The following is an 18,302-nucleotide window of genomic DNA, read 5'->3' as shown; positions in this document are numbered from 1 at the left end:
AAACCTTATTATAAACATTTAAACTGCCTCACGTTCTAAGCGCTGGATTGGCTCTGATCGCACCCATCAGGACGTTACACCGCTGTGGAATTCTGCATGCATTTCCTCACAGCTGAGCACTGGAGACCTGGGGGCAGCCTTTACCCGAGCACTGTACTGTGAAAAACAGGTTTTGTAAATTCATTATTTTTAAATGAAGAGCATTAAACCCCAAATTTATGCTTAATTAGTGAAATGAATAATGAACTACTAAAAGACTATTCAATAAGGAACCTTTCAATTACATAAAATATAGGGAGATAAGGAAAATTCTCAGTAGTTCTGTGAAAGCTTTAAAGACAACCCGAGTTGAAATTAAAACACTACCACAATCCCAGTTAATTCCCACACCTCTGTGAAAATAAAACCATGCCACAAAGCCTTTGAGAGCAATTTTTATTAGGGTAGCAGAATGGACTTGCAGAAAGCCTATACCAGTACTCCTGGGTGTAGTTTCACCAGTGCGCTGCTTTCATTGTGGATGTTCAACTGCACGTTTAAAATTCAGCATGGCTTAGGGAACCAGAGAGAACAAGAGCTTGATTTCCTGAGTTATCCTAGGACTTCACACTTGGATTTCTCCTCCTCAGCCTTCAGCCACACAGGTGCCAGATCCCTTTGTTCAGAGGCCGCCCCAGGCACGCACCAGCACTTTGTTTACACGTCTCACAGTTTAGCAATTGGACTATGAAGAACACACCAAGAGAACTGATAGCGAGATCTGTCTTCGTGTGAGCTCTGCAGCTGGAGGGGAGCGGCTGGCGCGGCTCAGCCACTGCTCCCGCGGGCACCGCGGCCCTTCCGTCCCTTCCCGCGGCATCCGGTCACAGCCAGGCAGACGGGCGCAGTCTTTGACCTGAGAGGCTTTACAACCACAGAGTAACTATTGAGTAGCAACGAGGGCAGCAAACTAGTGCTACAGTTTTGTTTCAAATAAAATTTAGAGGATGGTAAGTTTCCATGCCAACAGACATGATCAAAGGTACAGTGACTCGGGTGATGCAGAAGTTACACACTTCAGTTTGACAGATAATTTGGCATTATTTTATTATGAATCTGAGTGAGCGTGAACGAAACAAAATCAGTACCAACTTTCTGCAAATGAAGACACAAAGATGTGAAAATTTGGTAATAGTGCTCTCACAAGCCTGAAAACACTTAGGAAATGCAAGTTTCCGTAAATAAGGTGAATGTGGTTTAACTTTATTTACCTGCCAAAGAATCTGTCTAAGAACACTTAAAACATAAAATTTCTTAGCTCCCTAACTCATAAAAAAATTTACTTTCAACAGAGGTGAGGTACTGGGCTGTCATTGTTTACACTAAATTGGAAATGAAAGCCAAAGGACAGGGACGAATAAGGAAATAGCAAATACACAAGACATTTAAAACCAAGAGAGATCTACTGCTTGACACACTAGTTCTGAAAGGTTGCAAAGGCAGAGGCTGCATTAAAACTGAATTTAGGAGTATAGGCAACCACCTAGGTGTCAGGGTTATTTCAACTCAGCTTCCTGCACATCAAAATGATATGTGCTCCCAGATACCGATGGATTTCTGGAAATAATCCATTCACTCAGTAGCAGAGCCCAGCTGCAGAAGGGGATACAGCAGGTTGACTGTGTGGCAGTTTGACTGTGGAGCTAGGATCACGCTCTGGGCTGGGGAGGAAAGGCAGCAGAAGCAGCAGAGACAGGCAAAGGATGCTCAGCTCTGAGGGGAAAGGCTCCCTCTCATTTCCCTCAGCATGCACAGGAGTGCCCCAGGGCAGCCGCAGGATGGCTCTGCCTGACAAAGCTGATGGACTGACTGACACTGAGCACTCACTGCAGCCCTGCCCCTGTGCTGAACACAGCAGCAGCAGCAGCCAAGCACACTCTGCCCCACCTTAGCTCAGGCCTGGCCTGGCAGCCGTGCTGGGGCTGGGAGCAGCCCTAGGGCCCTCCCACAAACACAGATGCTCCTGACGCATTCTGAGGGAAAACGTTCAGAGAGGACAGCAGTGCTGTCAGATTTAGTTCTTGAATTCAAAATTAACGTTTCCAAAATAATGATTTTAAATTCAAAAGACAGTTTGTCACTTTGGTACCTCTTGGTCCCCAATTTCTGGAACTCTCCTGGATTGGTTGCAATGTTGTTCTGTGCATGTTTCCCACTACTCTGCATAGGTATTAAAGATAGAAGTGAAGGAAGTTTGCAATCACATTCTACTACTACAGATTTTTTTCCCAAAGTTTTCCAAGAGCAGAACTTAAGCCGTATTCTAATTCAATGATGCACACAAAAACTTGGGTTTCCCCATTTAATAGACATTGGCCAGATTTACATCAGACCCAGACATTATTTCTGATTGGTTTTGTGGGTTGGATTTTGTTTATTATGTTACAAACTGAAGTTCAGGGGAACTTGCAACAAGTCCCACAAAGCACAGTGCAACATTTAGAAAGAAAAGTAAACGAAACTGCCAAACACTCAATCATTTTCTGCTGGAACTGGGATATTTTTCCTAAGACATCACTTTGAGGAGGGGGTTAAAATTCAATGAATGAACTCAAGATAGTGGGAACTGCAAGGAAAAATAAGAAATGACAGCCACAACCTTTTCAATTTAAGGGCAGAATATAAGTCTAAGATATTTTTGATAAATTCTGACAAGAAAAAGAAAACAGCATACTTTAAAGTATATTGAAGCAGTGATTTTTAAACAAAGAAAGCAGAACTAGAACATCTTAAATTTTAATCCTTTCTTTACAGGTTACCTAGCCCACTTTTGATTAAGAAAACTGTAGAAAGTTAGTAACAGCCACAAGTTCACACCGAAAGGTGGCACTTGTCAATTTTCCATAGAGTCCTGCTTTACGGGGTGTCTCAAATGCACTGCTCCGATCTTCTATCATAGGTTGCTGACAGCACTTGTGTCAGATTTTAGTCCACTGGTCGCTTTTCACCATATTTCTTTGTAAACTCTTCAGCGTTCTTACAGAATTTTTTACGGTCCTTAGAGTATTCTTCAGCTAGGTCAGCCCGGAGGGGGTGCTCGGGCTGTGGATCATTCACCAGTGCTATGAGGGACTGGATTACTGTCAAAAGAAGTATAAACACTGTCAGAGACTTAGATGGGTAATTTTTCAAAATCAAAATGTAAGCAAAATTCCCCTGTAAGGAAAGAGCTTTAACTGCATTTAAATACATCCCCATAAATCTCGGGCCTTTTCAAGCACAGGGTGTGAGTAAGCTGCAGTGATATGCCAAGATTTAGCTCAATGACCATGAATGAACACCAGAAAATCGTATTTGTAAACAAAATCAACATGAATAGAGACCAAAGTGCACTACAAATCATTTCCCATGTAACTGGCATCTCACCTAAAATCCTCTCCTATGGCTGAGAACGAATCAAAGTCCTCAGACAGGTTCCCTGAAGGGATTTGATGAAGATGGAATTTGCACCATGAAGCATTTCCCAGCACCTGTCACAGGGACGCAGCTGTGACTGACCCTCTTCTGGAAACCTTTTTTTCCCAGCTTTATTTCCCTGTGATTCTTACATCTATGAACAGCAGGCATGTCTTCCCTTCACTCTCAACTTCCCAAGGCAGCCACCAGTAGAGATGTACTGGGCAAACAACAGGGTGAGAATGGCAAGGTGCTCACAGCAACGTCACCAATGTCCCTGTCACTTACTGAAGAAAAGTCACTCTTCAGGAAATGGAAGTACACCTGACATTTACACAGTGAACCTCACACCCCACAGTGCCATTCACTGCTACATTTTTCTCTGGGCAGGAATGCAAGTTCATACAATGCTGGTCACTCCAGCAGATGCTGGAACACGAGAGTGGCTTTGTTTGGGGCACTGATCCTCAAAACAAATACTCAAAGCTACGCTCAAATCCGACATTTGTCTCTAAACTGCTACACAAAAGCATTTCTTACCACAAGTCCAAGTTTAAACTGCAACAAACTATCTAAGGAATGCAGAATTGATACCAGCTTCCTTCACAGTAACTCACCAGTCCTGGCCTACAACAACTGCCATCACATTGCTGAAAACAGCAGAAACACTGAGTGGCAATCCCTTCTCACTGAGCAAAGCATGCAAAAACCTACAGAGAAAATGTGTGTTCAATAACCTTAGTAACTATAACAAGCCAGAAAAAACAGGCCTGGCAGAACAGGAGCTGCCTCAATAGCCACAGAGTTTGAAAACTATCCTGCCATGAACAGTTGTTTTTAATATTAAGCATAAATTAACAAAAAGTGCAGCAGTAAGATGCACATTTAGTATGCAAAAGGTAAGTTAGTGATTTATGATGAACTTAATTGCTTCACTTTTTTGACCCCTCTGTGAGCAAAACCAATCACATTGATGCTGTACTAATGATGTCACATTATTTCAGTGAGAAAAGCTAGGAGTGATTTTTCAGTGAAGAAGAAATCTGAAGGAAAAGGAATAGACATTTAAGCAGGGTTTTAGTAACATTGTCACAGGTTCATACAACCATGCAGTAACAACAGATGTTGGCATTAAAACAACTTGAAGAAAGAGTTAAGACAAACAAAAAACTACAACACAGCAGACCATGAGAGATTTGCAATATTTTGATAGCCAGGACTGGTTCCAAATTCTGATTTTAGCACAGCTTTTATTCAGTCTCTCAGATAAAAAGAGAATTGCTACTCCTCAGGGAGACACTGACTATTTTCTGCATGGAAACAATTGTTTCAGTAGTTCCAGCTAATGACAGCTTGTTTTTCAAGCTGGGTAGAGACATGTAAGTCCTTTAGTTAACTAGCAAAGGCTGATAGCACCAAGACAGCTGCTCAGGTGTGGAACAGAACAGAAACCTTCCACATGTTCTTTCCATCTCCTCTCTCCTGAGGGCCTTTGTCTTGTAAAATCAGGGATACATCTACAACGAATCTAAGCTCTCAGCAGTCCTATTTCACAGGTTCTCTCTGCTGCCACCTCCATTTTCACCAACATTCAGCTGCTTCACCTCTTCTAAAACAACTGCAATTTTCCTGTTTTGTCTTTGGGCAAGATCACACAACCAGAAGTACTTTCTTTAGCATACAGGGACGAACAGAAAAAAATATCTTAAGTACAGCATTGTTCCCTATCAGGAACACAGATCATGTGAAAAAACCCTTTAAGAAGAGCCTGGAAGGGAGAAGTATTTTCTCTTATGGAACAAGATACTTCAGTGTCACTGAAGCTCTAGCACTGCCCTAAACTGCTACTCATTTGAATTAATACTCTTTAAAAAGAACCATTTTGTGCAAGGATGTCTGCTTTCTATTATTATGTATAATAATAAAAGCTTAATACCCAACTAATCATTACCTGCCAGACAACACAAAGTTCTCAGCCCAACAACAGGAAAAAACCTTACTTATATTACACTTAAGTCTGCCACAGAATATGACAAAACTTTTTTCCTTACAATATTTAGATTCTTATCAAAGACACTCTACACAGCAAGCCTGACAGCAATGATCTTTTAAGAACTACAAGTTAATCTGTGGTATCATCTCAGATTTTGTTTATGACTCCCATGATATTTCAAGCCATATGTTCAAATCACTGAACCACATGGCAGATTATAAAATATACAGAGCCTTGAGGTTTTAGACCTTGTCTTTCAAACATCCAGGAATTTACTGAACAGCTTTGGATTCTAAAATCACTGTTTAAAAAGAAACACAGCATAACCCCCACACAAACCACCAGCAAAATTTTAAAGTATGCTGAGGACACTTCCTTAATAAACTCCTTAGTCATGAAGAGTTTTGTGGTTTCCTGGAGGTGGAAATGCCACTTCAGTGCCAGTACCTCCCATTCCTGTAACAAAATGAGGTTCCACAAATTGTACTCTGTGCTCAACACATGATTCATGACACAAACCTTACAATGAATATATCCTCAGAGCATTGGGAAACTGACAAGTGAAACATTATTAGCTTTAAATTCAAACACTACAAAGTTTCTCAATACCCAGTTCTTTCTCCATACGGAGTCCTACCTTGGTCAGTTTTGGTTGCTGGCTTCCAGTTTTCAGCACTAATTACTGGCAGACAAACCTGCCCCTTTTCATCGATGTTAGGGTGATAGATCTTTGTTTTAAATGTAATCTTAGGAGGTTTGAATGGATATTCTGCTGGGAAGTTGATTTCAATTCTGAAGGCTCCTTTATCATATGGAGGATTGTCCTGCAACAAGAAGGCAGATGTCAAGAATGTGGCACATGCTAATGGACACAAGTGAACAGCAGCATCTACAGACTTGGATTTCATTGATCTCTTCAATGACCTCTTTGAAAGGCATTTTACCAACACTACTGCCAGGTTTATGTGTCAGGAAATATCAAAACCCATGTGAGAGGCAATACAAGCTGCAAGTTTGCATCCACCCTGGAAAAAGCAGGTTGCCATTGTCCTACATTTCTGACATTTCTATGGGTAAGAAAGCATATCCAGCTCCATTTACATCCAACTCAAGGCCCTCTCTAGTAAGGAGTTTTATGTTTCAAAAAACATAGTAAAGCCTTTCCAAGACACAAACAGCAAGCATGACAAGGGAAGTGGGTTTCTGATCAGTTATTTTGTGATCTCACAACATGGTGGCATGAACAGCAAAGCAATTTGGTTTGTCAGATCTCCCTAAATGTTTCGAGAATGTTTTTGTGCTGACTACACAAAAATCTGCTGAGCATTCATTGGTACTAAAGATAGATATTCACTGTGTTTGCTGATGAGAACATTCTGAATTTGTATGCAGTTTTAGCACCCACTCTTATCAGATCAGTTTTGAAGGAGCAGGATGAGAGAACTGTGAAGTGAGCAAAGCAGTTCTTCATGCTGAAACAGAAAAAACAATGCCCAGAATTTCACTAAGAAAAACCTGTTAGACTATTGATACTGATGCTTCAGATACTGCACAAGAGAGGCAGAACAAAAATAAACCACTGCTACATTTAAAGCCTATGAAAATACCATTCTGCACTGATAACAGTAACTATGGAATGAAGCCTTTCCAAACACTGTGAGAACAAGAATCAAAGGATGAGAGTTTCCAGTTGGTGTAAAGTATAATCACACACATTCTTCATTAGCAACCAGACCCTTCCCTGCAATCAATTCCACTCCAGAATTTATCAATACTTGGGGATGGGGAGTGTTCTATTAAAATATTTGTCAACAAAAACTACTTAATTTTAGGTTCATCCATGTGAAGAATTTGGTTGTGTGTTTGTAAGAAATACAGCACAGTTTCTGCCAGGGGGAGAGGCAACTACAGTGGCTTTAAAATCACTTTTTACCCAAACAATCCTAAGCTTTGGAAGTTGAACTAATAACTTGTGGTGGTGGTGACAACTTAGACAGTCACTGCCCTCTTCCCCCATAGCTCAATTGTTCTTTCCTCATCATGTGCTGTAATTTGTGAGGATGTTCAGTGAACTGACACAAGAAGTGACCTGCCTTAAAAATATCCATTTTCTTCACTGTGCCTCTTACATGAACAAGGAGCCTGGGCTACAGTCTTGCTTTGATGTTGAAATCAAACAAACAGTGTACCTTGGCCACCCACAGGACACAAACTACTTCATTCTACAATTTAGAACAGGAAAAGAAGTTGACCAGCTATCTTCAATTTGCCTCTCAATTGAGTGAACACCCTTAAAAACTAACATTTGTTCTGAAGAACAAAATATGTTACAAATGAGGGCTTTTAAAGCTTCACAGCTGACCTTTACATTATCTTTCACAGTAATTCTGTATGAACACTATTAAAAATAATAAGCATTATCTTTCACGCCTTCATTAAGCAGCTGACAAAGAAATGCCCAGTTATAGCATTTAATAATCAGTAACTGGTTAGTCCTACTGAAGTATATGTCTTTAAACCCTAAGTAAGAACATTTGCTAAAATGGTAACAGCATGTGAAGCAAAAACACAGAGAAAAAAGTTTAACTTTTAATAAGCTCATGTATTGCACTTATAAGCCATCAACTCTGGTACCAAAAATAGCTAGAGACAGTAACACTAAAACATCTATAGCATAACCTCAGAATAAAAACTTACACTACTCTTTGAACACAATAAATTTGAAATTATTATAGGAAGTGTAATTTCATAACAAAATCCCTCCTTAACTATACCAGCAGGGAATCTGAGGCTATTTCCCCTGTAACAGGACATATTACAAATCAAAAGGCAGGTCTGGAGCACAGTTCACTGCACCAACATTTAAACACTTGTGATGCTGCAAAGCCCTGCAAAACAAACACCATGCTCATCCTCAGTCGAGCAGAAACTGTTAAAAATAGCTGCTGTACACCACACATTCCTAATCTTAACAGGAATAAACAAGTATTTTGTTTGTTTTGTTTTATTAGTCATATTTACCAACTTTATACTGCTTCAAAGTGTTATCAAAGCACTAAACTGTTACACATGAACCACAAAGTGACTGATTAAAGGGAGTTGTTCCTCAGCTCTGTCAAATTTCAGTGTCAGATCCCACTTGCTTTGTTTGCAGGAGCAGTGTCAGCCGCTGCAAGGAATCACTTGCAGGCATGTAAGTAAACAGCAAACTCAATGTATTCCAGAGCATTTAAAGTGTACCCACCCAGCCATTACCTCAGCCTGTGCCATGTGAGCTCCAGAGCAGCCTCTGACTAACCAGGCACAGGCACTGCAGAGATGGCTCAAAGTCTTACTCATACAATAAAAAGACAGACTTACACTGCTTGGGGAGGCTTTTTGGCACCACCCACAGAAAACCACAACTGCTGCCCCCATGGCCCATCCCCTATTGCTGCAGACTAAAAATAGCTCTTAGCCAGCCATTTCCCACTGCTGTGGCCCACAGCTGTGGGAAATACAAGAGGTGAAAATCCAAGTGACTTTCAACCAAGAAATCAACACATCACATTTTCTGCCTTCTCCTTCATAACAAATCCCTCTCTATTTGACTAATAAAATGGTTATCTACTTCAATCAAACATGCCCTAAGAAGACTGTAGTGCTTTTTTAAAAAAAATTAAGTAAAGTAAGTTTATTTTGGCACTAACTAATGCCTAAACAAAGATACTACTTTCTTTTAAAGAGCTCACTTCAGAAAATCCAAACCTTTTCCTTGCATCAAATTTTTCCCAATACTCAGCGTTATCCTAGTAATAAACCTAGTAAATTTTAAAAAGTACATATTAAGGAGTGAAAGTATTTCATACATCCTTTCTTTTTCCTATGATCATGTAGATTTTGTACTTTAGGCTTAATGTAAAAGCAAACTTCACTGCTTCCCCTTCCAACACCTCTCCCAGCAGCCCAGTGCCACCACAGAGCTCCAGCCACATGTCAGCCCAGGCCCACAACAACGAATTATTTCATGGTCACCAGCAGCACTACTGAGCTCTGGATTTATGAGATACAAATGATCCTCATTTTATTTTAAAGCTCATAAGGAATAGTCTATACTCACAGGAACAATAAGCCCTTGCCAGGTCAATAAATTAGCTTCATCAACCTGGATATTACGGAAGTTTTTCATTCCACATTTGCGAATTTCTTCAAGCTCCTGAAAAGCAAAGCAAAGTGTTAAAGTGTAAGTTAATAACTGGATTAAGCAAGATGCTCAAATTTTTCAAAACGCTTAAAGGTCAATGTGGTTTTCTTTAATTAGTGGTGTAGCAACCCACACAAACAGGAAATAAAATTTTGCACCTGTAAAAAGTAAAATTCTCTGAGATGAGATACTAAAACTCGTTTTCTGATATGTAAGGAAAACACAAAAATGTTTTGTTATTAACATCATTATAGACACAATGAAGCAGAAGTTTTAAAAGAAAACCATTTTTAAATGTAGTTTATCTCAAATATAAATCAGTGCCTTTGGTAACAGCCTATTGACAATACTGTGAGGTGCAGAAATAAAATGCATCTTAGAGCTTGTGTGAAGGAGAGCAGTGATTTGGAAGAACTATTTCATAATAGTTTTAAACAAGGATAAAACCAATGAACAGGCCAATTATTTCAACTGAAAATGAGCAAATTCCTGCATGAACAGCTTAAATTGATCCAAACCCAGAAAAATATCAATCAAGCCTTGTTTAGAGCAGTAACTTGAAAAGATTCAGCTTTCTCTCTGTTTAGTACCTCAAAGTTCACAGTACACATTAGGATTCCTCTCTTTAAAGCTGTATCAGTCTTGAGCAAGGTTATCTCTCTGCACCAGCCAAACTATTTTTAATCAGTTTGTGAACTAGGTATCACCAAAATAAGTATTTCAGCATTTTTATATTTAAAATGACATATAAGCCCTACTGTAGAGACTGCTTCCTGGAGTATTTCATAAGACCTCAAAAGAAACACCTCAAGGTTCCACTTTTATTTCCTCCACAACAATTACAGTCCTTTGGGGTTGAACTCTGCCATTTTATCTTTAAAGAGAATTTAATGAAATATGAATTCAAAAATCATCCACAGCAAAACATAAAAGTTTCCCAGTGCTTTCAAAACTGCAGCACATGCCTGGTGGCTGCATAGGTTAGGAAAAATGTTGCTTATCCAGCAGCACTAGGGTGCTCTGAGAGTGCCCAGCTCTGCACTGGGTGCAGGTGTCTTGCAAAATTAGGCTGGATATAATTATGATAAACCCACCAATTAAAAGCAAAGACACTACACAATGAAAAACAAAACCAATCAGTTTTCCTGCTACAAGTGCTGTCCATGGTTTGTCTTCCAAAATAGCTCTAAGTTCATCTTGGATCAAACCCTCCTGCACTTGACTGGCAGATTTAACACTTGCAGTAACCTCTTGCACAAATTCAGCATCATGATAAAATTCAAACCCAAAGGGAAAACGAGAATTCCAAATGCATGTGAAACAAAAATCACTACAGCCACATATCAGCAAATGAACATTTATATTCCTGCCCACTGCACCTACTAAAGCAAGAGCATACCCTGAACACAGAAGTTTAACCTTGGAGCCTTGGATACTGAATTGATGCCTAACACTATCTTCATGACACTAACACTGACTTTTTAGTCTAGACCCATGGATTAATCCCCAAATTCCACTGCTGCTCGATTTATGCAATGTCACAGACAGTTTGGGTGGTTCTTTTAAAGAGCTAAGAGGATTATCCTATTTCCTTAGAGCAGGAAAACATAACCACCCCCCAATAATCCCATGAGTCATATTTATAGGGATAGAGAGCAAACCAAAATATTCAAAAGAAAATAACCTTTATGATTGCAGCTCTAAGAGGTGCTTTACCAACACTCAGAGTGCAAATCCCCACGGTGCCTTACTGTGAGTGCTCCTGCACAAAGCAGCAGCTCAGGGAGAGCTGGGCGGGTCCTGACAGGGGCAGGGACCTGCTCTGAACTGAGTTTGCTGCTCCCTCCCGTCACATACAGACCTGTGAGGTCCTGGCAAAGCACTGCCCACAGCATGGAAAAGGAACAAATTCCATTCCACACTACATGTAACACATCAAACACTGGGAACAACATAAGCTAATCAAGCAGTAGGCATTTAAGCATAAATAAATGTGCATCATCACGAGTGCCTTCATTCTAAAAGAAGGCAAGGAAAATGGGTTTAGACTATTTTCTAGTTACTATAGTAAAAACATTATGCATATGACAGAAATCTCCCCCATTATGCTCAGTGGGACTGCAGCTTCCAGGAGCTTTTGTCCCAGGTTCAGACTACAGCACTGTACTGCTGCTGGCCCAGAGAACAATTGTCCAGATGCAAAAAAAAAAGGAAGGACTATGATTCTATAATTCAGGTATATTATTAAACTAACACAAATCAGAAAAGTGTAGCTTCACATTGCTGGAAAATTAAACACCTACATTTTATAGTTAGATTCAGGTTAAAAGATTGGATGGTGAATTAAGAAATGCAGGAATCCCATACAGAGATAATTATAAAATTGTAAAACTTTGTGTGCCATCAGTGAAAAGTTAAAATAAATATGCAAATTGTTTCCCACTTTTTCTCAAGCCCACCATATGAGAGAGGGAATTAAACTGTACAGAGGCACTACAGAACTAAACAAAAATTATTCAGGCCATCTTCCTCTTTAAAATGTCATGAGAGGCCTTTGCAGGAAACCACTTCCAAAAGCAAAGCTGTGGCAATGAGTGGAGTGTGTCAGGCCTGTGCTGCGCCCTTCTCCCGCGGGAGGAGGCGGCAGCTGCGCAGGGACAGCCGGGGATAAAGGGGCAGCAGCAGCTCCGTGCCTCACACGCAGCCAGGGCTGCAGAGGTCAGGGACAATGCAGCCACCTCAGCAGGGCACACACCTGAACCACGGCCTTAGACAGACTGAATGCTGTACTAGAAATTACTTTTCTTATACTAGGAGTGTTTCAGTAAGTCACTCCAAATGACTCCGTGCTGGAGCTCTTCACAAACAGCTTTTCCCCACAAGGGCAGTGTAACACTACCCAAGCCGAGCTTTCAGGAGTGGTAGGACCTTCACCATGCACAATTTAAGGCTGTGAGAGGAGGTTGTTTTGGTTTTTTGTCCTTCTGGCAACTGCCAAAACCCATAATAAAGATCTAACTGCCTCAGGGCTATGCAGGCAGACACTGCAGTATACAAGTACTGTTAAAAAAGTGAACGAGCTACTAAATGCTTTCAAGCAGCACAGATTAAAAGCTAACAATACATTTACACGGGCTTGAGCAACTCCAAAGGGACAAAAACTACTTTGAGGTAAAAAGATACAGTCCAGATATTTATTTCAAAGTAATACTTATGAGTCTAGGCAGACAGTAAATAGATTAATTCCTTTTGTTGTCCTCCACCCCTTAATTTTGTCAAGTAACATAATTAAAGGAGCACAGGAGGAGCGTAACTAAAGGTTAGATGACTGCAGTAAGAATTTAAATCAATCTTCATTCCCCACTCCTTTATCAACCTTGCATGTGACCTTGCTGCATTGGTTTATCCACTTGAAAAACCGAAATGTCAGAATGTTCATGGGGCTCTCTTGAGACATGATGTTTGTAATTTGGAAATGTTCAGACAAAGTGTTATACACAGCACATGAAATGGAGAAAACACTGTTTCAGAGGTGGTACCTGATCTTCAAGCATATCATGCTGAAGGTAGTCATAAAAGTACATAATACTTCTCATATATAACCATTAAAGGGTTAAAATTGTAATTTTCAATACTGTGTAATCATTTGGGTTGTTCAAATCAAAAATTAAACGTTTTCAAGTAGAAAGAAAAGTGGCACCAGCTTAAAATGTAGCTAAATCTTTAAAAAAAACTGTAACTGTTTTGTCCACACATCTTTCAAGTTTTGGGACTTCTCTAAAAACCCAAGCCAGACAGGAAAATGCAGCGAAGGCAAATACTTGTAAGAGTGCAATCCCAGAATATGGGAATAAGTGTAAGAGCTCATACTGATTTGAGTAAGTTCTGCATCAAGCCCAGAATACTATTAAATTCACAAATAAAACCGAAAGCCTCCTGAAAGAACCCTAAATCATCATTACAACTTACATTTACCCGTTTATGAATACATTAGCTATAAAAATGCCTGTAAGTCAAACAGGATCCAAAACACTTATCAGGAACTGGCCAGTTTCACTTTCTGGATTAACAGTACAGAGAACTCTTAAAACACCTTAAAATCTGATTCTACCACACAAAAAATTCCATCACTAATCCAACCAAAAACAGAAACAGAATTTAGTTCTCTTAAGAATCAGCAGTAAATTTTCTTTGCAACATTACAACCCTGTATACTCACATCTTATTGACTGAGCAATTTGACTTTTTGGTAAAGTATTTTAATTTAATTAAAAATTCTTTTGTCAATTGTCAGTTTCAAAAAGTGAAAATGCATCCATATTCTCACTTCTGCCTAAGTACAATCATATGTTGCTCAAAACCATATTTCCCTTGCTACTAAGAACTGAAGTTTGGATGAATTTAGAATTATTTTTCAAGTATCAGAGCTGTTTAAAACCCCTTTATTTGGGAGCACTACAGTGTTTACAGGACCACAGCATCCTGGAGATTGCAGGCCACCTACCTGGGTGTGGTCCCATGTTTGTGTTTTATCATGGAGGAGTTCAACAGTTGCATAAATGTTTGAGTATGCAACTATGGAAGCAGAGTAAAAACAATAAAATTGAAATAATTGTCAACATATCTCACTTCCTATGTGAAGTGTTATTTACTCTTTAAATCCATTTTCAATTTCTATTGCTAAAGATACTTTTGAACATGTAAAAACTAGGGAACCAAAGCATGGATCTTCCAGCCAGCTGAGCTCCATCCCAGGCAGTCCCCATGGAAGGCCCAGCCCCACACCCGGGGCAGCAGAGCCTTCTCCAGGAGCACCCAGACCCCTGTGGGAGGTGCAGCCCAGCTCCACACAGCACTACCCCTGCAGGTACTGTGAGTGTCCAGCACAGAGCAGCCTCCCCTGTGCACCCCCCACCACTCAGCCATGGATGCAGCATGAGGAACGGCCTTTTCTATGTTAGTAGGTGGCAACTGGGCACAGCTTTCCCTTGAAGTCTCTGGCACATCTCTGGGAGATCTGTGTTCCCCATCACACAGCCTGAGACAATTTCCTTTCTATGAGAAAGGGCCAGAAAGCCCAGTACCCCCTTCAAAGAGAGAAGCCTTAGATCCTCTCCCAAATATCATCACTCCATATTTGTGTGTTTTAACCCTGACTGTCCACAACACCACATCCTTGACAAAGCCTGCTTCATTTCCCAGCTCACGTTTCTCAAGGAGCCAGGATTCAACAACTGGGGCTCTCTGAAATGGTGTAATGGTGGCTCACAGATCAAACCTCCACCTCGGATGTCACTGGAATATGAGTCATTAGCCATGTTTATTTCACGTTTTTGCTATGCTGAGTGCACTCCTGGAAGGGCACACCTCCATAGAGCTGCTGTGAATCAGGGGACAAGACTTCAGTGAGGTGGCACCATTTGATGGGATAAAGCTCAGCAAAAAGAGGCCATAAAAAAGCTCTTTGGCCTAGGGAAGGTGATTTGTTCAAACACACCCTCAGATAACAAGCCAGTCCTGTTGTCTTTATAACCTGAATTCATGTTTAAAATTGAATGGTACAAGTACAACGTACCAAAATTTGTAATGTTTGTTTCACACAGAGGTTTGTCAACTGAAGATGCAAATGGCTTCCCCAAGTGGAAAAGGGCATCCATTCCCACCTGGACAGTGGACACAACTCCCAGTTTTCTACAGGCAGCCAGTGAGTTATTATGGATGTACTGCATCCAGTCTCTTTGAGCCATGGTGATTAATATGAATAACTATGATGCATGACTTGAGTCCAGAAAAAATGCAGTACTTCAAAATGTTGGCAAGACCTTAAGGAAACAGGAACTGCTTAATTTTATATAACTATAAAAGGTTTAAGGTTTAGTCTCATTTATCAAAGACAAGCTTGATTATTTAGCCCAAAGAAAAGCCAGTTAACGCTTATCCTAAATTATTTTAAAGGTAATTCACTGACACAGTGAAAAACTTATTTCCTTTAGTTATAATCACTCATCATTTGAAGACCCTGACAAAGACACCCCAAAGACTCTTCCCAATTGCAAAACTTCAACAGTGAAAGACTTTAAATCAAAGTGAACCTGTGAATGTGGGGCTTTAGCAGTGATATTAGGCTGATACACACGTGAGCCTGGACCTTAACATCATGCTGCAGCAATCCCGATGACATCATCCCTACGAGAGCTCTACTTTGTTCCTGCCGAGATGAATGGCACAGCCAGAGCCTCCTGGGCTGCTCCACTCCCCAGAGCAGGAAGGGAGCTGCTGATTTAACAGCCTCTGCAAGCTGTGGGACACAGCAGCCCACAGCTCTTCAACTGTGTAAAACCCACACAAACAACCCACGGATATTAGGCAACAGAAACAAAAGTGAAAATAGAAGAGGTAAGTTATCAATGTCTCCTGCATTCCCACACCACTCCCTCCAAAAAACAACTGCCACATCAATTTTCTAGAAAATAAGATCACATTATCAAAACTCCTTTATAGTGTATTTTAGTGAAAGACTGAAATTCTAGTGTTTCAGAAGTATAGTAAAAATGAACAGGGAGGCTAAAAAGCAAGAAAATGAAAATATTAAGAACAACTTTCCTTGCCTTTGAGATTTGTATTTTCTATTTAAAATTAACAAAAAAAAAAAAAAGAAAATATATATTATTCCTACCAGAGTAGTTGTGATGTGCTTTAGAACAATTAATGTGTTATTTCAGAACAGGAAGAAAAACTGTCTTACAAAAACAGTAAGCAACCATTTAACTTCATGTCTGAAACTAAGGGAAACATTATTTGAGTATAAAGCAACAGACATGGTGATTATGACACTAAAGCCCCGAGAAAATATAGAGCTATCAAAAATGAAGTAAAAAATGAATTCCATCTCACCAGGATCCTTAAGGACAATTAAAGGTTTATAACTACTGATTTTAATATATCTGAATGACACTGCACACAATCTATCTACTATTTCATTTTTAAATGCTCCATAGAATATTTCAAGCAACAAAATGAGTCTTAGAGAAGCACTACTGAGCTATTGGTTTCCTCCAAAATACCCAAGTTATAGTGGTTATTCATATATCTGCACATCAAGGAAATGCAACTTCAGGACACGCCATGAACATGTCCGGGTGAAATCCCAGCCCTACTAGGGGTCCAGGGCCTTGAAGCCAGCTGTAAAACTGGTATTAAAGGATTATATTTAACAGAATCACCCAAGAATGTTAAATCCCAGTGGAGGGTTACTCTGCACCCCACAGGGGCAGGTTTTTAAATAATGCTGAAACACTGCTCAACAGTTATGGGGTCTTTTTTCCCCTCCACCTCCCAGGACTGGCCTGTAAAGTCCATTGATTTCCCCACAGGCACTTTGCATGCAAATCTGGATTCTGCAACAGCACTTTACAGATGAATAAATTTTATGCCACTATGTAGTGTGTCCTAGGCAAACCTCGCTGCTTACAGTAGAGGATGTTAACTGGTAATTATATGCAGCACATAAAATAAATTTGTGTGCTTTGGGGGCAATGGTTACTCTTTTCCTTGTAAGAAGCACCTTCTTCCTCAAAGAAAATAATAAGAAACATAATCCCGAGAGGTATTTAACCATAAACTATACGTGCTCTTGGTAAAAGCCCAGCCGGGGCCGAATTTCCATTTCCAAGTATCATCCACGGTTCAGAACAAATAAAGAGTGAAGACAAAAACATTACCACGTCCGCAGCGAATGAAGAAACTTCTGAACCCAGGTCCGTGTTTCTGTGTGATAAACCTCTTACTCACACGAGGAAGAGGTTACTCTCCGAAACAACGAAAACGAAATTATTTCATCCCCGGGCGCCTGGGGACGGTTCCTCACCGGGGCGAGCGCGGGGGAGCGGCGAACCTTCCCCCGCAGGGAGGGAGGAGAGGGCGCTTCCCCGCCGAGGCCTCCCCCGGCAGGGCCGCCGAGCCCTCCCGCCGCCCCGGGGATGCCCCGGCCCCGGGCGGCGGCGTTTCCTTCCCCCCGTCCCTTCCTCTTTGCTTAGTCACCCTGGAGCCCCCCGAACGAGGGGGTCGGGGCGGCCCGCGGCGCCCGCCCAGCGCCCCCGCCCAGCCCCGGGCGGCAGCCGGCTCCGCGGGGCGCTGCCGGAGCGCGGGGTGGCGGCGGCGGGGGGCGGCGCGGCCCCTCACGGCCGCGGCCCGACTGCCGGCTGCTCCCGCTCCGGCCGTGAGGGCGCGGGGCGCCGCCGAGGGGCGCGGAGGGAGGCCGCCCCGCCGGGGAGCGGCGGGGGAGGCGGCCCCGCGCTGCCGGAGGGGGCCGGAGCGGAGGGGCGGCCGCAGGAGCCGGAGCCGCCCGCCCGGCGGCCCTGCCCGGCGCTGTTACCTTCATCAGCCTCCTGCTGGCCGCCATCTTGGCTCTGCTGCTGCGCCCCACAATGCATCGCGGCGCGGGCCGGCCGCTAAACCCTGCGCTTCCTGGGGCGGTACGCGGCCGGGGCGGGGCGTGCGCTCGGCTCGGCTCGGCTCGGCTCGGCTCGGCTCGGCTCGGCTCGGCTCGGCTCGGCTCGGCTCGGCTCGGCTCGGACCGGACCGGACCGGACCGGACCGGACCGGACCGGACCGGACCGGACCGGACCGGACCGGACCGGACCAATTCGGCCCGGTTCGGCTGCACTCGGCTGTGCTCGGGTCGGCCCGGCC

General features: G+C 42.1%; 1 protein-coding gene across 1 annotated transcript; it reads right to left on the bottom strand.

Moving 5' to 3' along the window:
• Positions 1 to 418: 418 nt before the first annotated feature.
• UBE2L3 (ubiquitin conjugating enzyme E2 L3) lies at positions 419 to 18,057 on the bottom strand. Its single transcript, XM_030958689.1, has 4 exons — positions 17,986 to 18,057; positions 9,528 to 9,623; positions 6,066 to 6,252; positions 419 to 3,119 (listed from the first exon to the last, which is right to left on the bottom strand). Exons 1-4 carry the CDS (start codon positions 18,010 to 18,012, stop codon positions 2,965 to 2,967), a joined length of 465 nt encoding a protein of 154 aa, XP_030814549.1. The 5' UTR covers positions 18,013 to 18,057; the 3' UTR covers positions 419 to 2,964.
• Positions 18,058 to 18,302: the final 245 nt, after the last annotated feature.

This window comes from Camarhynchus parvulus, chromosome 15, assembly GCF_901933205.1.
Source record: "Camarhynchus parvulus chromosome 15, STF_HiC, whole genome shotgun sequence".
Lineage (NCBI taxonomy): Eukaryota > Metazoa > Chordata > Aves > Passeriformes > Thraupidae > Camarhynchus > Camarhynchus parvulus.
The sequence above is the reverse complement of the archived record's forward strand: the minus strand, read 5'-3'. Positions and strand labels throughout refer to the sequence as shown.

Coding starts and splice junctions, on each gene's coding strand:
- UBE2L3 (XM_030958689.1), bottom strand. CDS start 18,012: ATGGCGGCCAGCAGGAGGCTGATGAAG. Junction 6,253..9,527: donor GGCAAGGGCTTATTGTTCCT/GTGAGTATAGAC, acceptor TTCTTGTTGCAG/GACAATCCTCCATATGATAA. Junction 3,120..6,065: donor AGCAACCAAAACTGACCAAG/GTAGGACTCCGT, acceptor TTCTTTTGACAG/TAATCCAGTCCCTCATAGCA.